The sequence below is a fragment of the Monodelphis domestica genome, chromosome 1 (genome assembly GCF_027887165.1).
Source record: "Monodelphis domestica isolate mMonDom1 chromosome 1, mMonDom1.pri, whole genome shotgun sequence".
In the NCBI taxonomy this organism is placed as follows: domain Eukaryota; kingdom Metazoa; phylum Chordata; class Mammalia; order Didelphimorphia; family Didelphidae; genus Monodelphis; species Monodelphis domestica.
The window spans coordinates 741,038,169-741,061,335 of NC_077227.1; the positions used below are offsets into that span (position 1 = coordinate 741,038,169).

At 35.6% G+C, this 23,167-nt stretch overlaps 1 protein-coding gene and 1 long non-coding RNA gene across 2 annotated transcripts in view; both read left to right on the forward strand.

The window, feature by feature from the left end:
- ADAM7 (ADAM metallopeptidase domain 7) overlaps positions 1-13,087 on the forward strand; it is a 51,133-nt gene extending 38,046 nt beyond the window's left edge. Inside the window, exons 13-19 of the mRNA XM_016430235.2 lie at positions 75-164; positions 1,951-2,146; positions 4,441-4,543; positions 5,521-5,707; positions 10,623-10,703; positions 11,678-11,756; positions 12,978-13,087. Coding sequence (XP_016285721.2) covers positions 75-164; positions 1,951-2,146; positions 4,441-4,543; positions 5,521-5,707; positions 10,623-10,703; positions 11,678-11,756; positions 12,978-13,087 — 846 coding nt within the window. The remainder of the gene's footprint in view (positions 1-74; positions 165-1,950; positions 2,147-4,440; positions 4,544-5,520; positions 5,708-10,622; positions 10,704-11,677; positions 11,757-12,977) is intronic.
- A 135-nt stretch (positions 13,088-13,222) lies between these two features.
- LOC130456858 (uncharacterized) lies at positions 13,223-22,448 on the forward strand. The gene is made up of 5 exons (XR_008915904.1): positions 13,223-13,320; positions 15,115-15,180; positions 15,996-16,052; positions 17,454-17,519; positions 19,116-22,448. It is a non-coding gene; the product is annotated as an uncharacterized LOC130456858 (long non-coding RNA).
- The last annotated feature ends 719 nt before the right edge of the window (positions 22,449-23,167 follow it).

Consider the following 23,167-nt stretch of genomic DNA (forward strand, 5'->3'; position numbering starts at 1 on the left):
AGAGGGGCTAATAATAAATTGTAAAAATAGGGGGTCAAGATATAATTTTATTTCCTATTTCTTTTCTTTTCAAGGATTGCACCAATATTTGCTGTGAAGCCAAGAAGTGTACATTGAAGCCAGGAAGTACCTGTGGAGGGGGAAAATGCTGTGAATCTTGTCAGGTAGGACTCCTCCAACTCTGTCATTCTCTTTTCTTCAACTTATTTAAGACAGACACATGAGGTCATAAAGCAATACCATTCCCTCATTACTTTACTGACTGTTAGGATGTTAATATATGCCTCAACTTTTAAAATTTGTAATATATTTTATTTATAGATTTTCTTTTGTGTGACTAGATTTTCTTTACTTTCCTTTTTCAGTCATCTTCCACCTAACTTGAGAGCCATCTAGTTTAATAAGAGGAAAGAAAGGAAGGAAGGAAGGAAGGAAGGAAGGAAGGAAGGAAGGAAGAAAGATAGAGAGAGCAAGAGAGAAAGAGATATGGAGAGAGAGAGGAAGGAAGGAAGGAAGGAAGGAAGGAAGGAAGGAAGGAAGGAAGGAAGGAAGGAAGGAAGGAAGGAAGGAAGGAAGGAAGGAAGGAAGGAAGGAAGGAAGGAAGGAGGGAATGAAGGGAAGGAGGGAGTGAGGAAGGAAAGAGGGAAAGAAGAAAGGAAAGAGGGAAGAAATGTAAGGAGGAAGGGAAGAAGGAAGAGAGGGAGGAAAAACTAGATGTAACCTAGTAAAAACTACATAAGACAGAAGAGTTTGCTACTGCAAACTCCATCAAAACAAACTATACCACAAATAAGCACCACAAATCAGCAGGCTTGCTAAGCCTTTCTCCTGGCTCTAAGAATGAGGAATGCAGGCATATGATATGCTTTATATGGGAGGTAGCTTCAGAAAGTAGGTAAAATAGAAGATTTTGATTTCAAGAGCCAAGTTCTGGTTCTGACTTGACTATTATCTGATTGATGTTGGACCACCAGCTAAATGATTTTAAAAATCTATTAGCCTCTTCTCCCTGATCTCAGGATTATTGATGGTAATATAAAATAAAATATAAACCCTGAGAGTTATAAAAAGATAGATTTAAATGTGACATCAGGCAAAGGTTTGTAATAATTATTTAGGAAGAGTGGGAAGCTAGGTGACACAGTAGATGCAGTACTAGGCCTGAAGTCAAGAGGATTCATCTTCCTGAGTTCAAATCCAGACTCATACACTTACTGTGTGACCTTGAACAAGTCATTTCAGCCTCCTTGATTCAGTTTCCTCATGTGTAAAATCAGCTAGAGAAGGAACAACTGAATAAGTAGAATAATAGTGGAAAGGGTTGCTGCCTTGGAAGGCAATCAACAACAAATTATTAAATGCTTATAATGAGCCAGGCACTGTGCTAAGCACTTGGGATACAAAGAAAAGCAAAGTACTCTCCCAATCCCTTTTCAGCCTTTATCTTCCATCTTAAAATCAATAGTAAGTATTGGTTCTCAGGCAGAAGAGTAGGAAGGAGATAAGTAATTATTTTGAAGGGACTTGCCCAGGGCCACATAGCTAGGAAGTGTCTGAAGCCAGATTTAAACCCAGGAAAACAATCTCTACCATTCTAATGAGGGAGACAACGTTAAAATAAATAGAGAAGTACTTTATAGACAGAATAGAGGAGAAGTGATCTTAGAGGGAAAAACATCATTAAAAAAAGGGGACTGGAAAAGAACTTCTGCAATTGATTCCTGTAACTGGTGGTCATTCAGAAAAGACTGAAAGGTCACTTGTGTCTCCTACAGTCAAGTTTCTTTTCCAAGTATGATTTGGAATCGAGGATCTCTGAGGTCTTTTCCAGTTTAGATGCAATCTTCTCAGATATCTTTCATTTCTGCCACCATGTATTGAAGCAAAACAATCTCATTTCTCCCCAGGTATTGAGTCTTGTCCTATTATATATCTGGTTTCTTTCTGCAGATTAAGAAAGCTGGGACTCTGTGCAGAAGAGCCAAAGATGAGTGTGATCTGCCTGAGGTGTGCGATGGTTTCTCCCCTAAGTGTCCTGTGGACCGATTCCAACTGAATGGATTTCCTTGCCAAAACTCAGAAGGTTATTGTTTCATGGGGAAGTGCCCCACTCGAGACAGTCAGTGTTCTGAGATGTTCAAGGATGGTAAGAGTCAACTAGGTATAATTCATGAATAATGGAGTCACCACTATTCCTCCCTACCTTGGTCCTTCCAAAGGCGGGGAGGATCCTGACTTTAGAGATACCTATCATGTAGGACCACCCCTTAGTACCATTACCATGCAAAGAAAGGAGACCACTAGGTCTAGTTGATAGAAAATCAAAGGTGAGAGTGATACTGTGTGACCTTGGACCAGTCACCTAATTCCTTAATATCCCCAGACAATTCTCTGAGACAGTAAATGCCTGAGTATGTGTTACTTTGGTTTGATAGTGGAAATTTGTTCACCAGGGTTTCCCCACAGCAATAATATAAACACAAACTAAGGAGTTCCATTAAGTGATTGGCATTGGAATCTGTAATTCCTAAATGCAAATGCTAACTTTTTCACTTACTGTGTATGAGGGAAAAGTAGGGGAGGGATGACAAAAATTCGTTGTGCCCACTATGTACCAGTCACTGTACTAAGCACATTATAAATATTATTTCATTTGATCTCACAATAACCTTCTTAGATAGGTGCTGATATTATCCCCATTTTACTTTTGAGGAAACTGAGGGAGACAAAAGTGAAGTGACTTTCCCAGGGTCACATAGCTAGTAAATGTCTGAGGTTGGATTTGAATTAAGGTTTTTTTGACTCTAGGTCCACTTATCTATCAGCTGTACCACCCATTTGTTTGACTTTGTAAACATCTTAGACCTCAGTTTTCTGAAGTATAAAATACCTTGATAGTTTCTAAAATTTATTTTACCTCAAACCTATGGTTATATAATTTGTTGCTTCTAAGACTTCATTATGTTTTCTACTGGTGACCAGGACACTCAAGTGGGATGTCAGAAAAACAAAATATTGGGCAGGTACTCTAGGATGGAAAAATTTTCAATCTATGTGTGTTATTTCAAGAGCAGTCTAGTTGGTGTCAGAGACATTCAGTATAAGAAGGCTAGCTGCAGGGAATTTTGATCATAGTTTTGTTTTGTTTACTGAAAACCTGGGACAATTCTTTAAAATATTTACTATTGATATAGAAGACTCCTCTAAATCAAGGGAATGAACGATTCATTGAAGCTTTGTCTGGAGTCTTTGGACTTAAGAGTCCTTTCCTAAGATACATTCACACACATGTTCTTGTTCAGTTATTTCAGCCATGCCTATCTCTTTGGGAGCTCATTTGTGTTTTTCTTGGCAGACATAGTGGAGTGATTTGTCATTTCCTTTATCAGCTCCCTTATTGAGCCATAGATTCAGAGATGACACAAAATTCAAAGTTATGTAGTTCAACTTCCTCATTGCAAAGATGGGACATCACATCATAGATCATCACCCTGAAAGCGTTTTTAGAATATAGTATGTAAAAGCTGGTAGGAGCTTTAGAAGAGTAAAGATCAAAGAACAGAGATTGTCAGGGCTGGGAGGCACCTCAAAACACAAAATGTCAGATCTAGTTAGGGATATTAGAAGACAGAATGTTAGATCTTGAAGGCCTTGGAATATAGACTGCCTGAGGTGAGAGAGAGCTGTAATCAAACAATTATACCAAGCTGGGAGGACTTAGAAAACACTTGAGCTGCTCATATATGCTTTGGTCTTTCCACCTCATTTTGTGGCTCAATGGCTGAGGACCAGAAATATGATATCATTTGTTCAAGGTCACACAGGTAGTAAAGGATAAAGTAGGACAAGAATTTGAACATAATTCTTTGGAAACCAGATTAAAAATTCTTTCCATTTTACTAGCTTATTATTCATAGAGGTCACATGTTTAAAAAGTAAGCTTAGTGATTATCAATTCCAATGTCATCATTTTAAAGGAGGTCCATATTGGGGAAGAGACTTGCTCAAAGTCAAGCAGCAGAATTAGGATTCAGCAATAATCAGTGTTTGGCTATTTTTCCTCCTTACACATCTTTATAAATGTCTTGCCTTGAAGTAATACTTACAATTCTATTTATTAGTTCCTGGCTCTCTACACCAGTTTCCATTTTTCTTCCTTTTAAACCATTCCATCACTTGTGGATTAATGGTGACCAAGTTAATTAAATAACAGTGAAACTCTAAAAGACAGCAAAGTCATGTAGACTGTAAAGTTTATGATGACCAAAAGCATGTGTTATCTATATTTTGCATGTCTCTCAGTGCTCTGTACACAGTAGACCCTTAGGAAATGGTTTTTGAATGAATGACTAAATACCCTCTTAGATTTTTTTTTGTTATTTTCCATGTCTTTCTTTGTTTCTCCTTTAATCTTTTATTGGTTTCTTATCCATCTTCCAGAGGCTAAAGGAAGTCATGATATCTGTTATGAAAGAAATAAAGGAGGGCATAAATTCGGTTACTGCAAAAGAGTGGACAACAAATTTATACCCTGTGATGAAAAGTAAGTGTCCTGTGGATAAAAATCAGTGCCTTCCAGTGATATATCCTGAAGTCACACTGGAGATTGTCTCCCAAACAGAATGAGGTAGCAGCTAATAACATTCTACACATGACAGTCAAGGAAAGAGGTGACCCTGGCATATACTAGATAACTGAGAAGCATCGAGTATATTCATTGGATGTCAAGTTGTTATTACAAAAACACGAGTATTACTATATCACCCCCTCTACTCAGGAAATTTCAGTGGTTTGCTGTTGATTTAAGAATAACATAATTTCTCTCTTTTGGCATTTTATGTCTTTCATTGTCTGATTCCAATCTATGTTTTCAGGCAGACTGGTAGTTCCTAATACACAATTTCCCATTTTCCACCTCTCTGTCTTTGCTGAGTCGTCTACCCTGCACAGAATTTGCTACCTTTCCATGCTACTTCTTAGAATCCTGGCTCCCTCAAAGGCTCTGCTGAAGCATGATGTCTTTCAATAGGCCTTTCTTGAATTTCCCATATGCTAGTGCTGCCTACTTAAATCACTGTGCTTATATTTTGTATAGATGCTAAATTTACTGATCTAGGGACATGTTGTATCAATTTTCTTGTTCTTTCCAATGAATCTTCTCAATGTGTCACATTGGCATAAATAATATGGTCCCAAAACAAATAGTTTTACTGCTGATAAATATCTTTTATAGACAAGAGTGTGGACTAGTCGGGTGAAGATGAAAATGTTTCTTTTGCCTGCCTTTTGTTCTGGAACAAATTCATTTGCATGCTAAGCTAAAGCTTATCTTGAGAGGATTTGTCTTAGGAATTTGGGGAAATGATATTTCCTTTTTCTTACCACTCCCCAAAGGCAAAACTTTTGAGAGTAAGGACTACTGACTTTTGTCTTTGCATCCTTGGGGCATAGCACAGGAGGAACAAATTAAAAGCTTGTTGACTGACTAATTGACATGAGAATATTCATGGGTTTTCACAGAGATTTGAAATGTGGAAAGATATACTGCACTGGAGGCCAGTACTTTCCAACTTATGGGGAGGACAAAAATTACCACCTTAAGGTTCCAGATGAAAATATCACAGTGGAATGCAAAGCATTCTTCCCATTCCAATACACAGAAGATATAGGACTGGTTGCTTTGGGAACAAAGTGTGGGGATGGAAAGGTGAGTTGAAAAGTTGTTTTTCGCCCCTTCCTTTTTCCCTTACTCTATTCCTCCCTCCCTCCCTCCCTCTCTCTCTCTCTCTCCCTTACTCCCTCTCTCCCTCCCTCCCTTACTTCCTTCCTTCCTTCCCACCTTCCTTCCTTTCTTCCCCCCTTCCTTCCCTCCTTCCCACCTTCCTTCCTTCCCACCTTCCTCCCTTCCTTCCTTGGTTCCTTCCTTCCCTCTCCCTCTTTACTTCCTTCCTTTTTTATTTCTTTCCCTCCTTTCATGTTTCCTTCATTCCCTCCCCATCTCTACTTTTTTGTTTTTCTTTTGTCTAAAAATTTAATATAACTCAACTATTTCCTTAAGGAAAAAAAAATCACAGAAAGTTATAATTGGCTCCAATGGGGCCTGTGCATTAAGAAGTAAGCGACACTAGAATTTTTCCAGTGCTGACCAAGGTATCAAGTAAGCATTTCCATTGACTAACTTTCAGTTGCAATTGATAATAAAATGCAATTGTTATGAGTGTGCTTAATCAGCACTTTAAAAAGTAGACAGTTTGTTTTTGAGTCTATCTCAAAACTTATTCTAACTAATCTCATTTTCTGGAATTTCACTGAAGTGATTCTTCCATCCAATGATGTAGATTTCAGCCTATATGTGTCTACTGAATTATGCCATACTATCTCTTTACTGGATTCAATCCACAATCTTTCTTTTGGATTTCTCAACAATGTATATAATATCTGAACACCAATTAGTTAATCCTTGATCTCAATATATCTCCATCTTCCTTTCCATAAGACCTCCCTGATGAGATCTTTGACAGCATAACTCCTGTGCAAATCCACATTTGTTGTGTGTTGCAGAAAAATAAAAAATAGCACATAATTATTCATTGTTCTTTAGGTTACTAATTCTTGTCAGGCCCATCCTTGTCTATTAATCTCCAAATCTATTTTCTTCAGCTAGAAGAGCAAGAGAATAGAGTCATGGTGATAAGGTAAAGGGGATAGTTTTTGACTTAGAGTAAAAATGGTTTTCAATCTTTGTAGATATTTTTATTTTATGAATGTAATTTTCCCAACCCAGTACTTCACTTTTTTATTTGCTGTCCCCTCACATCTGGAATTCTCTATCTCTTCATCTCTGTCACCTGGCCTCTTAGTTGTGCTTCAAGTAATTGCTAAAATATCATGTTCTGCAGGATGCATTTCCCAACACACTTAACTCTATTATCTTCTTTCTGTTGACTATTTCCTATTCATCCTGTGAATATCTTATGAATATACATCATTGTTTATATAGGTGAACTCCTTGAGAACAGGAATTATCTTTTGATCTTTTTTGTATACCCTGCAATGTGACTGCTGCCCGGCATGCAGTAGATGTTTAATAAATTCATGGTGACTTGACCCTGAAACCACTTGTTGGTTTAATTTGATTTAAATTAACTTGACTTAACCCCTTATATCTCAGCTTCTTCCTCTATAAAAAGAGATAATATTAATGGATGAGTTTTATGTTGTAGTGGACAAAGGAAGCTGGACATTCTCATAAAGGATGAATAAACCATAGAAATCCCAGAAGTATAGAGTAATCAAGAGAGATTCAGTCTTGGAATCCAGAAGATGTATGTTTTATTCTCATCTCTGACAAACTAGCTGAGTGATCCTGGACAAGTTATTTAGTCTCTATTTGTCTCAGGCTACTTGCTAAGAGTTTATGTGCCAGAATAATTAGCCTATCTATAGTGGCAAAAAGAGTTATCTTACCAGAAGGTCCCTATCCAAATGAAGTTATTGGTCTCTGTGCTTTCCCTCTGAGAACACATATACATACACCTATGCATGTACACATATGCCTGCTCATATACAGACACATTCCTACATTTTATAGAACATTTGAGTATCAAGTGGGAATTACATGTGTGTGTCTATGGGCATACTTACATGTGGCAATGTGTGTGTGTATATATATATATATGTAAATCTTAAAGTGTGATATACGATGGCATACAAACAAATATATGCATATATATAATTGTGAAATAGCATACCTATCATATTATGAGGGAAAATTGATTTCAAAGCTAAAAAACTAAGGATGTAGAGTGGGGGAATAGATTCATGATAGAAGACCTACTTTAAAAACATGTCTAGATATGTGTTTTATACATGTGTATATGTAGGCATTATTTCAAAATAAGTAGTTATTTAAAATTTTAAATGTTGCCTCTGAATCTCTCCTAATGCATGTGTGTCCTTCCATACCATTGTGCCTGCTCATTAGTTTGTCTGATAAATTGAACTAAAGGAAGCCCAAGGGAGTCAAGAAAGCTGGGTTCTAGTCCCAGTTCTCCTGGGTGTTAATTAGGGTTTTTGAAGACCTGAAATTGTTAGCAATTAGTGATATGGATGACTTTTTTCTATGACTAATTAAAGGACAAACCACCTTTGTTCTTTGAATGATTTAACACACTTTTTTTGGAGAGAATAAGTCAGAAGTCAATTGACCTATCTGGACAGCAAGTTTCCATGTTTAATAGGGAGGTAAGACTAATTAGGTCCTTTCTGGCTCTAATAGTCACTGACTTCATAATTCTAATTGATTTGGAAAAAAAAAGGCAAAAAAAATCCCAATTCCATAAAGAGTAAGGGAGAAATTTTCTAATCCAATTCAAATTGTGAACAAAACATCAGAGTAATCTGGTTTTGGTGATGGTGCATATGTATAATCAAGAAAGGAGCAGGGTTTGTTGACTTGGGGAAAAATACTTCTTTAATTTACCTTCTGTCTTGGTTTAAATCTTCATGCACTTAAATCTTTGGTGGTACCCAAGAGTATTTTGAGTTTAGTGCAATCTTCCACCAAGATAAGCCTCAAAATGTTAATTCTGTTTTTTCATCTAATCTTGGAGACATTAAAGATGATATACCCTGCCACTATAGAACCAAAGAGAAGAGTAGTAACCAGGAAGCCTGGACATATGCATCTAGCTGCAGGCCAGGAAGTCGGAAACTTCAAGAACACACATGTGAAACAAAGAGATTCATTATTATTAATGCTGAAACCCACACCCCTCAGGAAATTTTGCCATGAGGTTTTTGGGTATTTTTGAGATTTAATTTTTTTATTTTCTACATACTTGGACCACAAATGTGGGTGGCACTTGGTAATCTTCCTTCTTTGCAGATAATAAAGGAAATCTCTCAGTATCATCTCATCTGTAGGCCTATGAACAATGCTAATCATAAGCCATCCAAGTTTACTCATCCACTACTACTCTTGAATCCACATTCACCAATCAGTTTGTATATATGCTATACATTCAATGTCCTAAGAGTCTTAATCCTTTTCTTTTGGTATTACCAGGATCCAAGTAGTTGTTCAGCACCAGGGATAGTAAAACTTTATTTGTGTGCTCCTAGAGACATAAAGAAATACAAAACAGAGTCAATGGCTTCCAGAAACAGATAGTCTATGAAAAGATGCAAATCTTGCCTTCATAAAGACTCTAATCCAGTTGGAAAAGCAATGCATATTTAAATGAATAGGCTACCAATGAAGTCTACCTTTCAATATCATTTCAAAAATTCAAAAACCAGAGAGGGGAAACTGAAGAGAATTAAGTTCAATTATCTTTCCCTATCCCCATTAATTAAGTCTTTAATTTAGGCTCAAGTTTTCAGGGAACATAGGGGAAAGAATTCTATCAAAATCTACTGAATGGTTTCCAAATGACAGTGATATTCTTAATCATTTATAAAAGATTCAAGGAAAAATGTGTTCCTTGATTCATCTCTCTCTTATCTTTTGAACTCCACTCCTTACCTGGCCCCAGAATAAGATTGAATAGATATTATAACTAGTCTCTATTGATCAGTTCTCTTAATTGTTCGCTTTATGGAGCTTTGAATCACCTCCTTTCTTTCTCTTGCTCTGCCAATGTAGACTGAGGGAATTATATGTTCCCATCTAGAGTGACCAAAATCCCAGCCAGGCTAAAGACTTCAAACTAGAATAGGTCAGGAAACTAAAACACAAAATTGGAACAATTTCCTTGCAGTCAGTCTGAACTCATAGACATTGAGCAATCATGGTAATTATATCTATCTCAGAATCATACAGAATAAGAGTTTCAGAAGGAACCTTTAGTTCAACCCAATGACCCTTTAGTTCAACCCAAACATGAAAAGAATCTCCATATTAATATACTTAAGAAGTGGTCATCCATCAAGCATGATAATTTTAGAAAAACCTATAATGATTTACATGAAGTGATGTAAAGTGAAGTGAGAAAAAACAGGATAATAGTATACACAATAACCAAAAGCAATATTGCATGATAAACAATTGTGAATGATAGCTATTCTCAGCAATATAGCAATACAAGACAATCCCAAGGGACTCATGATGGAAAAATGTTATCCACCTCCAGAGACAGAAGTGATATCAGTCTGAATGCAGATAGAAACATTGTATTTCACAAACTCTGAAAACCTCTAATGAAGGGGAATTCATAATTTCTAAAGGTAGTTTTCTTCACTTTTGGACACCTCTAATTGTTTGGTATACTTTTTCTCCTTTGATATCAACTGAAAGCTCCTCCTTGTTTCACCTCTTTTGGATAAAAGGGTCTGCTATAACCAGTCAATAAAATTAGTATTTGTTCTTCCCTCAAAGTACCTTGATGTGTTTATCTTTGTGCATGCTGTATCCATTAGAAGATGGTAAGCTACTTGAAGTCAATAGTCTTTTTGATTTTATCTCTCTATCCCCAATTACTAGTACAGCATCTTATATAAAGTAGGTGAGTAATAAGAACTTGTTGAATGTCTTGAGCTGAATACTTCAGTTCAATGAAGGACATGTTTAATGAACCATAGTGGCAAGATTTTGCCTATTCATCTTTGTTCTTCTTTTCTAGGTGTGCAAAAATGGTGAATGTGTGAATATTGAGACAGTCTATGACTCCACCAATTGCTCTTCTCAGTGCCCAGGACAATCTGTAAGATTCCATTTTTTTACACCTTCATATGAATTGTCTAGTTTTCTTTGATCTCATGCCAAATCTTACATAGATCCAAGTCATTTACTCTGTTATTTATAATCTGCCTCACCTTAGGAAAGTCACAATTTCTCTTTGCCTTGATATCCTTACTTGTGAAATAACAGTGTTTCATTTGATGATCTTTAAAGTACCTTGCACCATATGAATTTGTAATCCTATGAATAAATATTTGGATTTGGACTTCATTATATCCATGAAAATGACCCAAATCCAATGCAAAGACCAACAAGTATTCAATAATAGTAAAATTCCTTAGAAAAATGTAAATTTTCAGTTGTGACTATAATGAATGATTAGTATTTATAATAACTTATAATTACAATGCCTATCTTTCTATCTAACTGTATCATCTATCTCATCTTTTTAGGACTACTTAGTAAGCTTACTTTTATTTTGGAAAAGATATAACCATTGCCCACCTTTTTGCTTAATGCCAACACTACCTAAAATACCTAGAGTTTTGTCTTTAATCATAAATTTTCATGCAACAATGCAAATACTACTTTTAAAGAAATTATTCCCATAGGTTTTGGTTTTATATGAGTATTCTCTCAGAACAAATACCAATAATACATGTATAACTCAGATCAAATTGCTTACCATCTCTAATCAGGAAGGGAAGGGAAGAAAGGAGACAATTTGGATCTTAAAATCTAAAAAAATATATCCTAAAATTTTTATTACAAGTAGCTGTGAAAATATTTAAAAAAAATATATAGATGTAAAATTAAAGGACAACTTCAATAAATTAAGGAATCTTCAGTGTTCATGGCTTGGCCATGCTGATGTAATAAAGATAAAAATATTACCAAAAAATTAAAAGAATAATTTCCATAGTGTTTAATTTTTAGGTCAAAAGAAAATATGCCTCCTAGATATTTTAATTATTACTAGGCTTTCTGCTCCTCTAGGTATGTGATCATGAACTCCAATGTCAATGTGAAGAAGGACTGACACATCCTAAGTGTGAGGACAACACATTGATTACCAGTGAGTAGCATGGCTTGTGATACATTATAAAAATCCAAAGGCTTGATGGCCTATTTGAGCATTGGTTCATTATTCATACTACAACATCTGCATATGCCTGAGATTACTCTTTTGTAATTGTGGGAAGCAGGAATAATAGTAGGAAATGAGGCAAGTTCTATTAAAATGAAGCAGCTAGATGACACAATTGATAGAGCACAGGGCTAAAAGTCAGGAAGACCTGAATTCGAACTCTGACTGACATTTGCCAGCTGTGTGACCTTGGACAAGTCACTTAACTTCCATTTTCCCAGGTATACCCATATATAAAATAGGAACAATAATAACATCTACTTTCCAGAACTGTAAAGAGAATATAATGAAATATTTGTACTTTGCAAACTTCAAAGTGCTATAAATTCTAGTTATTATTAATACATTAATAATGTTGTCCATTATATAATTAATTATAAATAATATACTTAAATTGTATTATAAACATAACATGGTTATAAATATAATAAAGAGTTGTAATTGATAATATGAAAATAAAGCATAATCATACTAATACCTAATGGTTCCTTCTAGGACAGAATTAGCACAGCATAAGGAAAATGAACTTGGAAAAAGAGGATATGTGTTTAAATATCAGCTCTGCCATTTATTATCTATGAAACCCTGGATAATTCATTATATCTCCCTGAGTCTCCACATGAGTAAAATGAGATCCCTTGTATCTCTAAGTCTATGATCTTTTGATAGCTACTATTATGTGATTCTAAATGTGCATATATATGCTTGGTCAGCCATGTTTTTCTTCTGTATCTAAGATGCCTCCCTGCTCCCTTCCCTACCAAGAAAAAAAAGTTTAGAATTAATATTTGTCGTTAGAATAATTTTTCTTACTAAATTTGGCTTTGCTTCCCCAAGAAGTCACAACAAAATGGGTTTTATGGCTACTCGGTTTATTGCTGCCAAGCAAAATCTTGTTTGAATTGTGTTTTTTCTTGACATAATGGAACTGTGGGCATAGCCCCAGCTCCTAATGGAGAGAAGTCTTGTGGAGCTTGAGCTTCGTTAGTAATAAGGCAAAGCTATTTCAAAAATGAAAGCCCTTGAGACAAGAAGTGGCAGGGATATAAGTTGGAGCTAAGTCATATGGGGCCAAGGACTTGCTTTGTTAACATTTAGCTGCACTTAAGTTCCTGCAGAGTACTACTGCCTATGCCCTCTATGTTTTAGATGTCTCTATTGTGGCTGGGGTGCTGACCGTGGTCCTGGCCACAATTGTGATCGCTGTGTTATTTGTCCGCCGCAAAAAGGCTAGTAAGCAGAAACAAGTTAATAGGTAAAGAAACTTCTTTGGGATTTGGGGTAAGGGGAATGCCTGGTCACATGAAGATTCTGCAGCCAAATAAGGCTCTGGACATAGGAGTTAGGGGAGAGTTCAAAGAATTTCAATGAACAAACCTGATACTTTTCCTCCACCAGCCCACCCCCCACCACTCCAGGAGCAGACAATCAAGGGCACTCAAGCGAAGGGCAACGACAGACCAGGACTGCACCACTTGTTTGCACCCAAGATGTAAGGAACTAGAATTTAGTTGCAGCCACTAAATGTTTCTGAACATCTGTTTCATGCCCAGCATTATTCTAGGTGCTATGGCATATAAAGATAGAATAATGAGCATTCCCTTCCCACAATAAGCTTACGATATTGAATGTTTTCTTTTTGTTTGTTTGGGTTTTCTGTCTAATTTTAATAGTATAGAAGGCTCCTAGTGAGAAAACTTCACCTATCAAAGAATACCTGAAACTCTTCCATAATATAGTCAACAAGTACCAAGTATTTATTAAGTGCCTGCAGTGAGCCAGCCAATTTGTAGTCTTACTATTATATTTACAATAAATAGTCTTACTTTTCTGAGGATATTGAACATTTGTGACTTGTCAATAATAGTGATAGTAGTAGCAGTAGCAACAGCAGCAGCAGTGGTAGTAGTAGTAGTAAAGTAGTGGTAGTGGTAGTGGTGGTGATGGTAATAGTAGTAATAGCAGATGTGTTAGTAGTGGTAGTAGTACTACAGTACTACTGTAGTACTGGTAGTACTGGTAGTGTGGTAGTAGTGGTAGTAGTGGTTATAGTAATAATAGTGGTGGTAGTAATAATAATGTTAGTAATGATGGTAGAATAGTAGCTGGAATTTATAGTTCTTTAAGTTTAAAAAAGGTATACATATTTTTTTTTAAATGTGAATCTATATTGATCTTCAAAACAACTTATCAAATAGATGTCATCATTTTCCCCAAAATACAGATGAGAAGATTGAATTTGAGCACTGTAAATATCTTACCCAAAATCACAGAATTAGTATAAGCCTGAGGTGGTTCTGATCCTAGGCTTTTTCTAACCTTAAGACCAGTCCTTACCCCTCTATACTACCTTGACTCATTTAGATTCGATTATACTTAAGGAGACACCTTTGTGAAGTAAAGAGTATTTGACTTGTAGAAGGAAGCCATGCATACATATCATGCCTTAAGCCTTGATTCTAATTGTGCTTCAGGCCATTTACTTGTCATATGGCTCTAAACAAGTCACTTAACCACTATCTGCCTTATTTTTTCATCCTTAAAAAATAGGGATGGAGACAACTGGATAGCTCAGTGGATTGAGAGTCAGACCTAGAGACAGGAGGTCCTGGATTCACATTTGGCCTCAGATACTTGTTAGCTGGATAACCATGGCCCAGTCACTTAACTCCCATTGCCTAGCCTTTACCACTCTTCTGCCTTGGAATTAATACACAGTATTAATTCTAAGATGAGAGGTAAGGGTTCAAAAATAGTGATAAAAATAGCACCCACCTCAGAGTTCTGTTGTAAGGATACGATGAAATAAAATTTGTAAAGTCTTTTGCAATTCTTAAAGTGCTATACAAAATTCCCAAACCTTACTGCAGTGTTTTAAAGATATTTAACCTTAAAATTGCCTAGTAGTTTGGGGTCATTCAGAATGACTGCTAGCAATTGTCATTATTATTGTTGTTTTTAGGTTGATTCAGATACTTATTAAGCCTGTGATCCTGGGAAACTCTTTGAACTCCAATTTTCTCATGTTTTAAATGGAAAAAAGGATAGCTCCTCCTGCACTGGAAATGTTTCTAGGGCTAATCTTCTGATCCAATATTTTTTAAAAAACCTCAATTCTCTGATATGGGCTGATTGCTGCCTGAATCCCTTTTATTATCTATCTATTCTCAAAGGGGCATTTTGGAGTTGAAATCAGGGAATTTATTTTGCTAGTTTGGAAAGTTTTCACATTGCCTTGAATGTCTGCAGTAATCTGAGGTTATGTACTCCAACTTTTCCCCATCAGCAAAATGCTACCGACACCTTTGAGGATATCCCTCCTGGTTACTCGAGTCCACAATACATTACCATGGTAAGCATCTACCCTTTTTCCCTTTGTAGCTCAGACTTTTCTCTATGTGTTCCTAATGCTTCTGCTTTGTCCCCACATTACCTTTGCTGGAAGTTTTCTAAAACCCTGATCAATACTGGAAAATAGAAGCCAGGTGTTCTGGATGAAAGAGAAAAGGATTAGGGATGCAAGTTCAATTGATTTGAAGACTTTAAGGAGTTTATGTACAACCAGAGGGTTTTCCACTGTTCACATTAGAGATGCAGCAAAAGCAGGAATGATTGGGCTCAACCAACTGGAACCATCCATTAATTTTCTCCTGAATTCAATTTAATGAAAAACAGACACATTATAAGAAAACCATCCCATATCAGAGAATTAGGGTTTTAAAAAAATATTGGATCAGAAGATTAGCCATAGGAACATTTCAGGACTTAATTCTGGGCTTTCAGAAATACATTTTTCTTGCCTGACAACAAGAATTTCATTTCAGAATTATAAGTGTGATACAAAGAGCTGCAACTATCCAAGTCATGGTTAACTCTTTTCAACAGAATATCTTCTTTAAAGAATATGAACATATATACTCACACAAATGTATATATTCATAATCAATAAGAGTTGGCCCTATGAAATGGGCCCTGATTAATCTTTAGTTTATTGTTTATAAGGACAAACCTGTGGAAAAGAATTCTAATCAATATCTTAAATTTCCCACTGGGGCCTAAATGTTATCAGTTCATATGTTGGTCTGGATATTTTGGTAGAAAAGGAGAAGCTTGTGGAGACAGAGATGCGTCAATGGAGTTTAATGCAATTTAACTCGTTTGCTTTAGAAATCAGCTAATAAGGAAACCAGAAGAATTCCAGCCTACAACCAAAATGTCAGAATTGTAAGTATCTTGTGATTGAAAGATGACAACAAAGTTTTCTACACTACACTATCCACATTTTCTGCTCATCAAACATTGATAGTTTGTTGATTGTCATTTTCTAGCTATCACTAGAGAAAGAATGGTTGGTTATATTGATACATGATTGATACATGATCCTGCTAGGTGCTCTTTAGTACTAGAAAGCCCAAGGGTAGAAGCCATAACTCAATAGAATTGTTGAAAAAGTGTACTGGTCAAATGATAGATTTTCCTGCTGTTATAAACAAAATTTATTCTGGAGGCTGATTACTATATTTATAAGCATTTATTAGTTAAGAGAGAGAATGACAGGGGAAAAAAAAGGTTTTTGTCCTTTCCAACTTTTAGGAAAAAAATCTAGTCCTTCATTGCATCAAGCAAAGCTAAGGCCTCCATTTGTCAGAGATTGCTTGATGAGATGAAATGAGAGAGAGAGAGAGAGAGAGAGAACAAGAGAGAGAGAGAGAGAGAGCAGCTTAGAGAGCAAGCTAGATCAAGTCCAGAAGCAAAAACAGCTTTCTACTTTTTGAGCTTTTTTTTTAAACCTATAGATTCTCCCAGTCCTGGTACATAGCCTTTCAAACATCATATGAAGTTATACCTGTGGTAGGACATTGGAACGCTGATCCTGGGATGCAGAGGGACTCAGGCTTCAGGCTGTCAGAAACAGCTCATGACTGTGATTTCTATATTGAGTCTTTCTGAATTGGGCTGAGTTAAGGTCCCCTAAATATTTACCACACACACTGATAATTATAGAATTATATAATATATATATATATATATATAATTATAGAGGGATTCCTTCATAAATCATAAACTTTTTAAATTGATATTTGATTAAAGTGTTTTTATGTCAAAAATTTCTCTTTTCAATATCATATTGAGGACTTTATCAGATACTATTACCTTAAATTATAGATTGACATAGTTAGATCATAGTCTCTGGAGCCAAAAGTGAATTTTAGATCCAAATATTACAAAACATTAATTTTACAAAAAAGGAAACTGATAACTTGGAAAGGAAAAATGACCTAGCCAAGGTCATAAGCATGAGACAGACTTCCAATATAATTTTTTTCTCATTAGTACTATCTCTCTCACCATGGGATTTTTCTTCTTCATATTTGATTCAAGGACTCATTCCTTAGAAGTTCTTAAGACCCATATTCAGTCTGAGGCTCCTGAATTACCTCTTTCTGCATTAGGCAAATCTTCTGGATGCTGAAATGGGCAGACAATTTCCAAGTCCAAGTTTGTCAGTGTAGATCATATTCCCATCCCCATAAATTTTGCTAATGTCCAGTAGAACAAAGGCCCAGATTTAGACTTCTATATTTTAACATGTCTATTTCCCTCTAACAATTATCTTCTCCTTAGCCACCTGCAAAGCCAAGGATTCCCCCACCACCAATCCCTACCATGATACCACCTTTCTCTCCAAAGGTGAGTGCCAATTATGCTTATCCAATTCAATCCAGTCCAGTTCAGTCCAGTAATTTAGTCCAGTCCAATTCAAACCAGGCCAGTCCAATCAAATCCATTCCAGTCCAGTTCAGGACAATTTACTCCAGTCTAATTAAATTAGTTAAATTCAATCCAATCCAGTGCAGTAAAATCTAATCCAATCCAATCCTGTTTAGTCTAATTCAGTCCAATCTAACTAAGTCCAATCCAATCCAAATCAATAAACATTTATTAAGAGATTTATTAAGAATTATCATTGTAAAAGTGAGGAAATATGCTGGAGGTGAGATAGTAGAGATGAGACGAAAAATAGTTCCTAACCTCCAGGAACTGATATTGCACTAAGTGAGAGGGGATTCACATATAAATAGATAATCATACATAGTGCTCTGGGAAGAGGAATGAGGATGAATTTTAATTAGAAAGCTTGGGATTCTAAGAGGTGAAGTTGAAGAGTGAATGATGAATGATAGATTCCAGGCATGAGCCACACAGTCTTTGCAGAAGAGCAGGGGCAAGAGAAGAAGTTAAAAGTTTGGGAAACAACATATCAGTTTGACACAAATAGAGAATATGTGAAAGAGATTAACTTGTAATAACTCCATAAATTTTGTCTGAACCAAGATTGTGAAGACTTTAAATGCAAAAGAGAAGAATTGCTGTATTCATCTTTCTCTTAGCTTCCTTGGCTTCCTTCATTCAATTCCCAGCTAAAATTCCACATTCTACAGAAAGCCTTTCTTGATGTTCCCCTTAATTCTATCTCCCTCCCTCTGTTGATTATGTCCATTTTTATCCCAACACTGTAAATACCTATGTAGTTGTTTTCATATTATATTCCCCCTCCCCAATAGATCCTTGAGAACAGTCTGTTTGGGGCCTTTCTTTATATCACCAGAGTTTAACACCAGTTTCTGGCACATAAGAAGCATTTACTAAATATTTTCTGATTGGTTGTTATAGACACAAGAGGAAAATAAGAAATCATCTTTAAGTCCCAAGTCTTAGTGCTTATCCTTGGAGGAAGTTGAGGAAGAGAGCAAGCAAAATGACAGCCTTAAAAAAATCATATGCCATTTTAAAAAAGTTCTTGCTAAATTGAATTTAATATTTTGGAATTTAATTGAATTTAATTAAATTGAATATACACAGGCATATATACCAGTATATACCAGTATAAAAGGGTAACTTTTATCAAAGAATGTTAGAACTTAGTTGTACATTAGATATCATCTCCACACACACATACACACACATTCCCTTCCTTTCTAGGAAAGAGGAAACTATAGTTTAGAGAGGTTATTTGATTTCACCAAAGTCACACAGTTAATCATTGATGAAGGATTCCTACTTGAAGCACTATTTTTTAAAATTTTTCTTTTTATGATAGCATCAGAGCCCTGAGGTGCTCAGCATTGGTGTTAAAAAGGAGGCTGCGAGAGCATGAAAAGAAAAAAAAATCCAAGGTTATCTCAATAGTTCATTTTAATTGATCATTTTGATTAGCCATGAAAATAATATATCCTGATGACATTGGTAGGAAATAACCCATTCTAACAATTTCTTTCTGTTTAGGGGGTGAAATTAGAAGCCCAAAACAGTCCTACCAGGCTAAGTTGAATATTCTGGTTGCATGAGAGACCTTCAGGACCTACAAAAGCTACATATTATTGAGTTTCTGACCATTATCTGAATGTTATATTATGGATTCAACAAATTGTTTTTTAAGAACACCACATTGTTTGAAACCCACTCTTCAAAGTACATTCTGATAACTTCTTATGAGATTGGCTACTATTTGAGCAAATAGTCTCTGGAGCCTATCACATTAAAACAATTGGTTGGAAGGATATTTAAGATGGAAGGATAGAATACTTCCTGACTCATATGGGAGCCAAGAAACTTCCTTTCATCTGAATATTGTTCTTTGAATACAACTAGCCCCATACTAGTGAGAAAAGTGATAGGATGGCCAAGACACTCAGGCCAGTTAGGTCAATTCTGCCAGTTATCAATTTCTCTTCATTCATTAGAAAACAAATATACTACTGTCATAATTTGCCTTGTTTTATTCAATAGGAGCTTTAGGTAGCAGTCACACCTCCCAGAAAGTCACCAGAAGAGATTGGTGGGAACCAATACTATTAAACAGCTAGTTAGATATGCCATGTTCAGAACTAGTATAGCCACAGACCCTCAGAATTAAAAGGAACTTCAAAGGTCATCTAAGCCAACTATCACCAAAAAACTCCTGTATGTTTTGTTGCCAAGTTGACCCTCTAGTTTCTACATGAAAAAAAGCCTATGATAAGGAATTCCCTATTTACTTAAGTAGCTTATTCTGTTTTTAGGAAGATGTCATTTTAAAGAAGCTGTTTGCTTGTTTTTCTGTCTTTCTAATATGAAATGAAAATCTGCCTTTCTTATCTTCCCAGCTCATCACTTTCTAGATCTCCTATCCAGAACTATGCAAAATAATTCCAATTTATCTTTCATAAGATAGCATTCTAAATATTAATCAATAAGTATACATTTATTAAGTTCCTACTATAGTCCAGGCACTATGTTTAGCTCTGGGGATACATAAAGAGGCAAAAAATGGTCCCTGCCCTCAAGGAGCTAACAGTCTATTAATTCAACAGATTTTTAATATATTAAATACAGTTATCAGATCAGGATAGCATAAGAAACTTATGGCAGTACTCTTCCTCTTATCCTTATGAAAATATGAAGAAGTGACTGTTTCACAGTACTGGAGTTAGTTGGACTTCATGCTGGTTGAATGATTCCATTCAGAAAGTAGTCATTAATGGATCATTATAAGTTTGGAGTAGATTACTCCCATACTCTCTATATTGATTAAGCAAAGGCATAGTACCTTTTTGACATGATAAATTTTCAAATAATACAAAGTTGGGAGGAATAGAAACACACTGGAAGATGGCATCAGTATCTAAAACAAACCAGAAAGGCTAGAGGAGTTGTTGTTCTTATTGTGCTTCAGTTGTTTCAGATGTGTCCAATTCTGAGACCCTATTTGGTGTTTTCTTGGCAAAGATACTGGATTGGTTTACCATTTCCTTTGACAGCTCATTTTTCAGGTAAGAAACCTGAAACAAACAAGGTTAAGAAACTTGACCAGGGTCACATAGCTAGTAAGTGTCTGATGCCAGATTTGAACTTAGGAAGATGAGTCTTCTTGACTCTAGACATAGCACTCTATCTACTAAACCACCTAGTTGTCCTACAGGAATGCACCCAGGCAAATAACTAAAATTTAAAAAAGATTAAAGGTCTACTTGGGTTCAAAAAGGCAATGCTACAAAGAGAAGATGAAGGTTTGGTTAGAAAACATTCTATTAATGCTGATTTCAAGCTCAGCATTAGTCAGCTTCTCCAAAAAGAAATAAAATCTTGGGTCTCATTAAGAGATGCAAATGCCTGGAGTCATAGTCTCATTGTGCTTTGTCCTCACCAGACCATACTTGAAATACTCTATTCATTTATGAGTGATATGTTTTAGAAAGGAAAAAAAAAGAAAAAAAAATAGAGAGCATCCAGAACAAAAAATCTCTTAAATTCATGACATATGGAGGTAGTTTAGTCAGGAAAAGAGAAGTCTTAGGAGACATTAGTGACAAATTTGAGGAATGATAACATTTCTATAGTGCTTTTAAGATTGTATCCTAACTTTTGGAATATGAACTTAATATTTAACAAAAATTGCTGAGAAAATTGGAACACTATGGCAGAAGCTCGTATAGACCAATATCTCACACTCTATACCAAGATAAGGTCAAAATGGATATATGATTTAAATATAAAGAGTGATACCATCACTAAATTAGGAGAACACAGAATAGTTTACTTGGTAAATCTTTGGAGAAGGAAAGAATGTATGACCAAAAAAGAGATGGAGAATAAGATGCTAAATGAATAGCTTTTATTTTATCAAATTAAAAAGCTTTTGTGCAAATAAAAATGATGCAATCAATATCATAAGGGAAATAACCAACTGGGGAAAATTATTACAATTTTTCCTATAAAGGATTACTTTCTATAATGTATAGAGAACTAAGTCAAATTTAGGAGAATATAAACTATTCTCCAATTGACAAATGGTTAAAGAATATAAACAAGCAATTTTCAGATGAAGAAATCAAGAACATCAATAATCATATAAAATGTTCTAAATATAAAATGTTCTAAATCACTCTTGATTAGAGAAATGCAAATTAAAACAACTTTGAGGTACCACCACATACCTATCAGATTGGCCAATATAACAGTTAAGGAAAATAGTATATGTTGGAGAGGATGTGGCAAAATTTGGACATTAATGCATTATTGGTGGAGTTGTGGGCTGATCTGACCATTCTGGAGGGCAATTTGGAACTGTGCCCAAAGGGCTATAAAACTGTGCATACCCTTTGATCTGGCAATACCAGTATTGGGTTTGTATACCAAACAGATAATAAAAAAGGGGGAAAGGACTTACTAGTATAAAACTACTTATGGCACCTCTTTTGTAGTGGTAAAGAAGTAGAAATTGAGGGGATGTCCATCATTTGGGGAATGGTTGAACAAATTGTGGGATATGTTGGTGATGGAATACTATTATGTTATAAGAGATGATAAAATGATTTCAGAAAATGCTGGAAAGATCTGTGGGAACTGATGTAGGGGAAATGAGCAGAATTGAGAGAACACTATACATATAACAGCAATATTGTATGATGATTATCTATGAAAATGTGACTACTCAGCAATGCAGCAATCTGGGATGATCCTGAAAGATTTATGAGGGAGAATGCTATCCACCTCCATAGAAAGAATTATTGGAATCATCTTTCACATATATTTATGGGTTTGGGGGTGTTTTTGTTATGTATGAGTGTGTTCTTACAATTTGGAAATGTGTTTTGCATGACAATAAAATAAAATAAAAGTTTGGCAAAGTGCTTTACATATGTAAAGTCCATTAGATATCACAATAACCTTTAAGTTCCTTGCTATTAATAGCTTTACTTAGCAGATGAAGGAATTAAAGCTCAGAAAGATTGAGATTTGCACAGTCAGACTACTACCAAACGTCTGAGGCAGAATTTTTAACTCAGGTCTTCTTGACTCCACGTCTTGTGTTCTATCAACTGATGGACTTTGGTGTGGGAGAAATATTAAATTTCTTCTCCTTGGTCATAGATAGCACATTACAAAATTGTATGCAGAAGCTGGAAGAAAGCACATTTTTGTGTGCCATATAAATAATTTTCCTAACAAGTAAAACTATCCACAGATAAAATTAACTGCATTGAGACATAGTGAAGGTCCCTGTTATTAGACATATTCAAGTGAAATTTTGATGGTCAGTGTTTGGGAAAGTTTTAGAGGAGATTTTTTAACTCAGTGGCATTTGAAGTCTCATGACTTCAAGATGCTGTAATTTTATGACTTCCTATCAATAAGGTTTCTTTCCCCTAGTCCAGATATAGTTAGTGCCTTCAACCAACCCATATACAACATTCATATCTGACTTCTCCATTTGGTCTGCATTTCTATGGTCATTCTCTTTTAGTCAAAACAGATATTTCTCTTACAATCCACTTTGAAAGTTGGAGGGTAAAAAA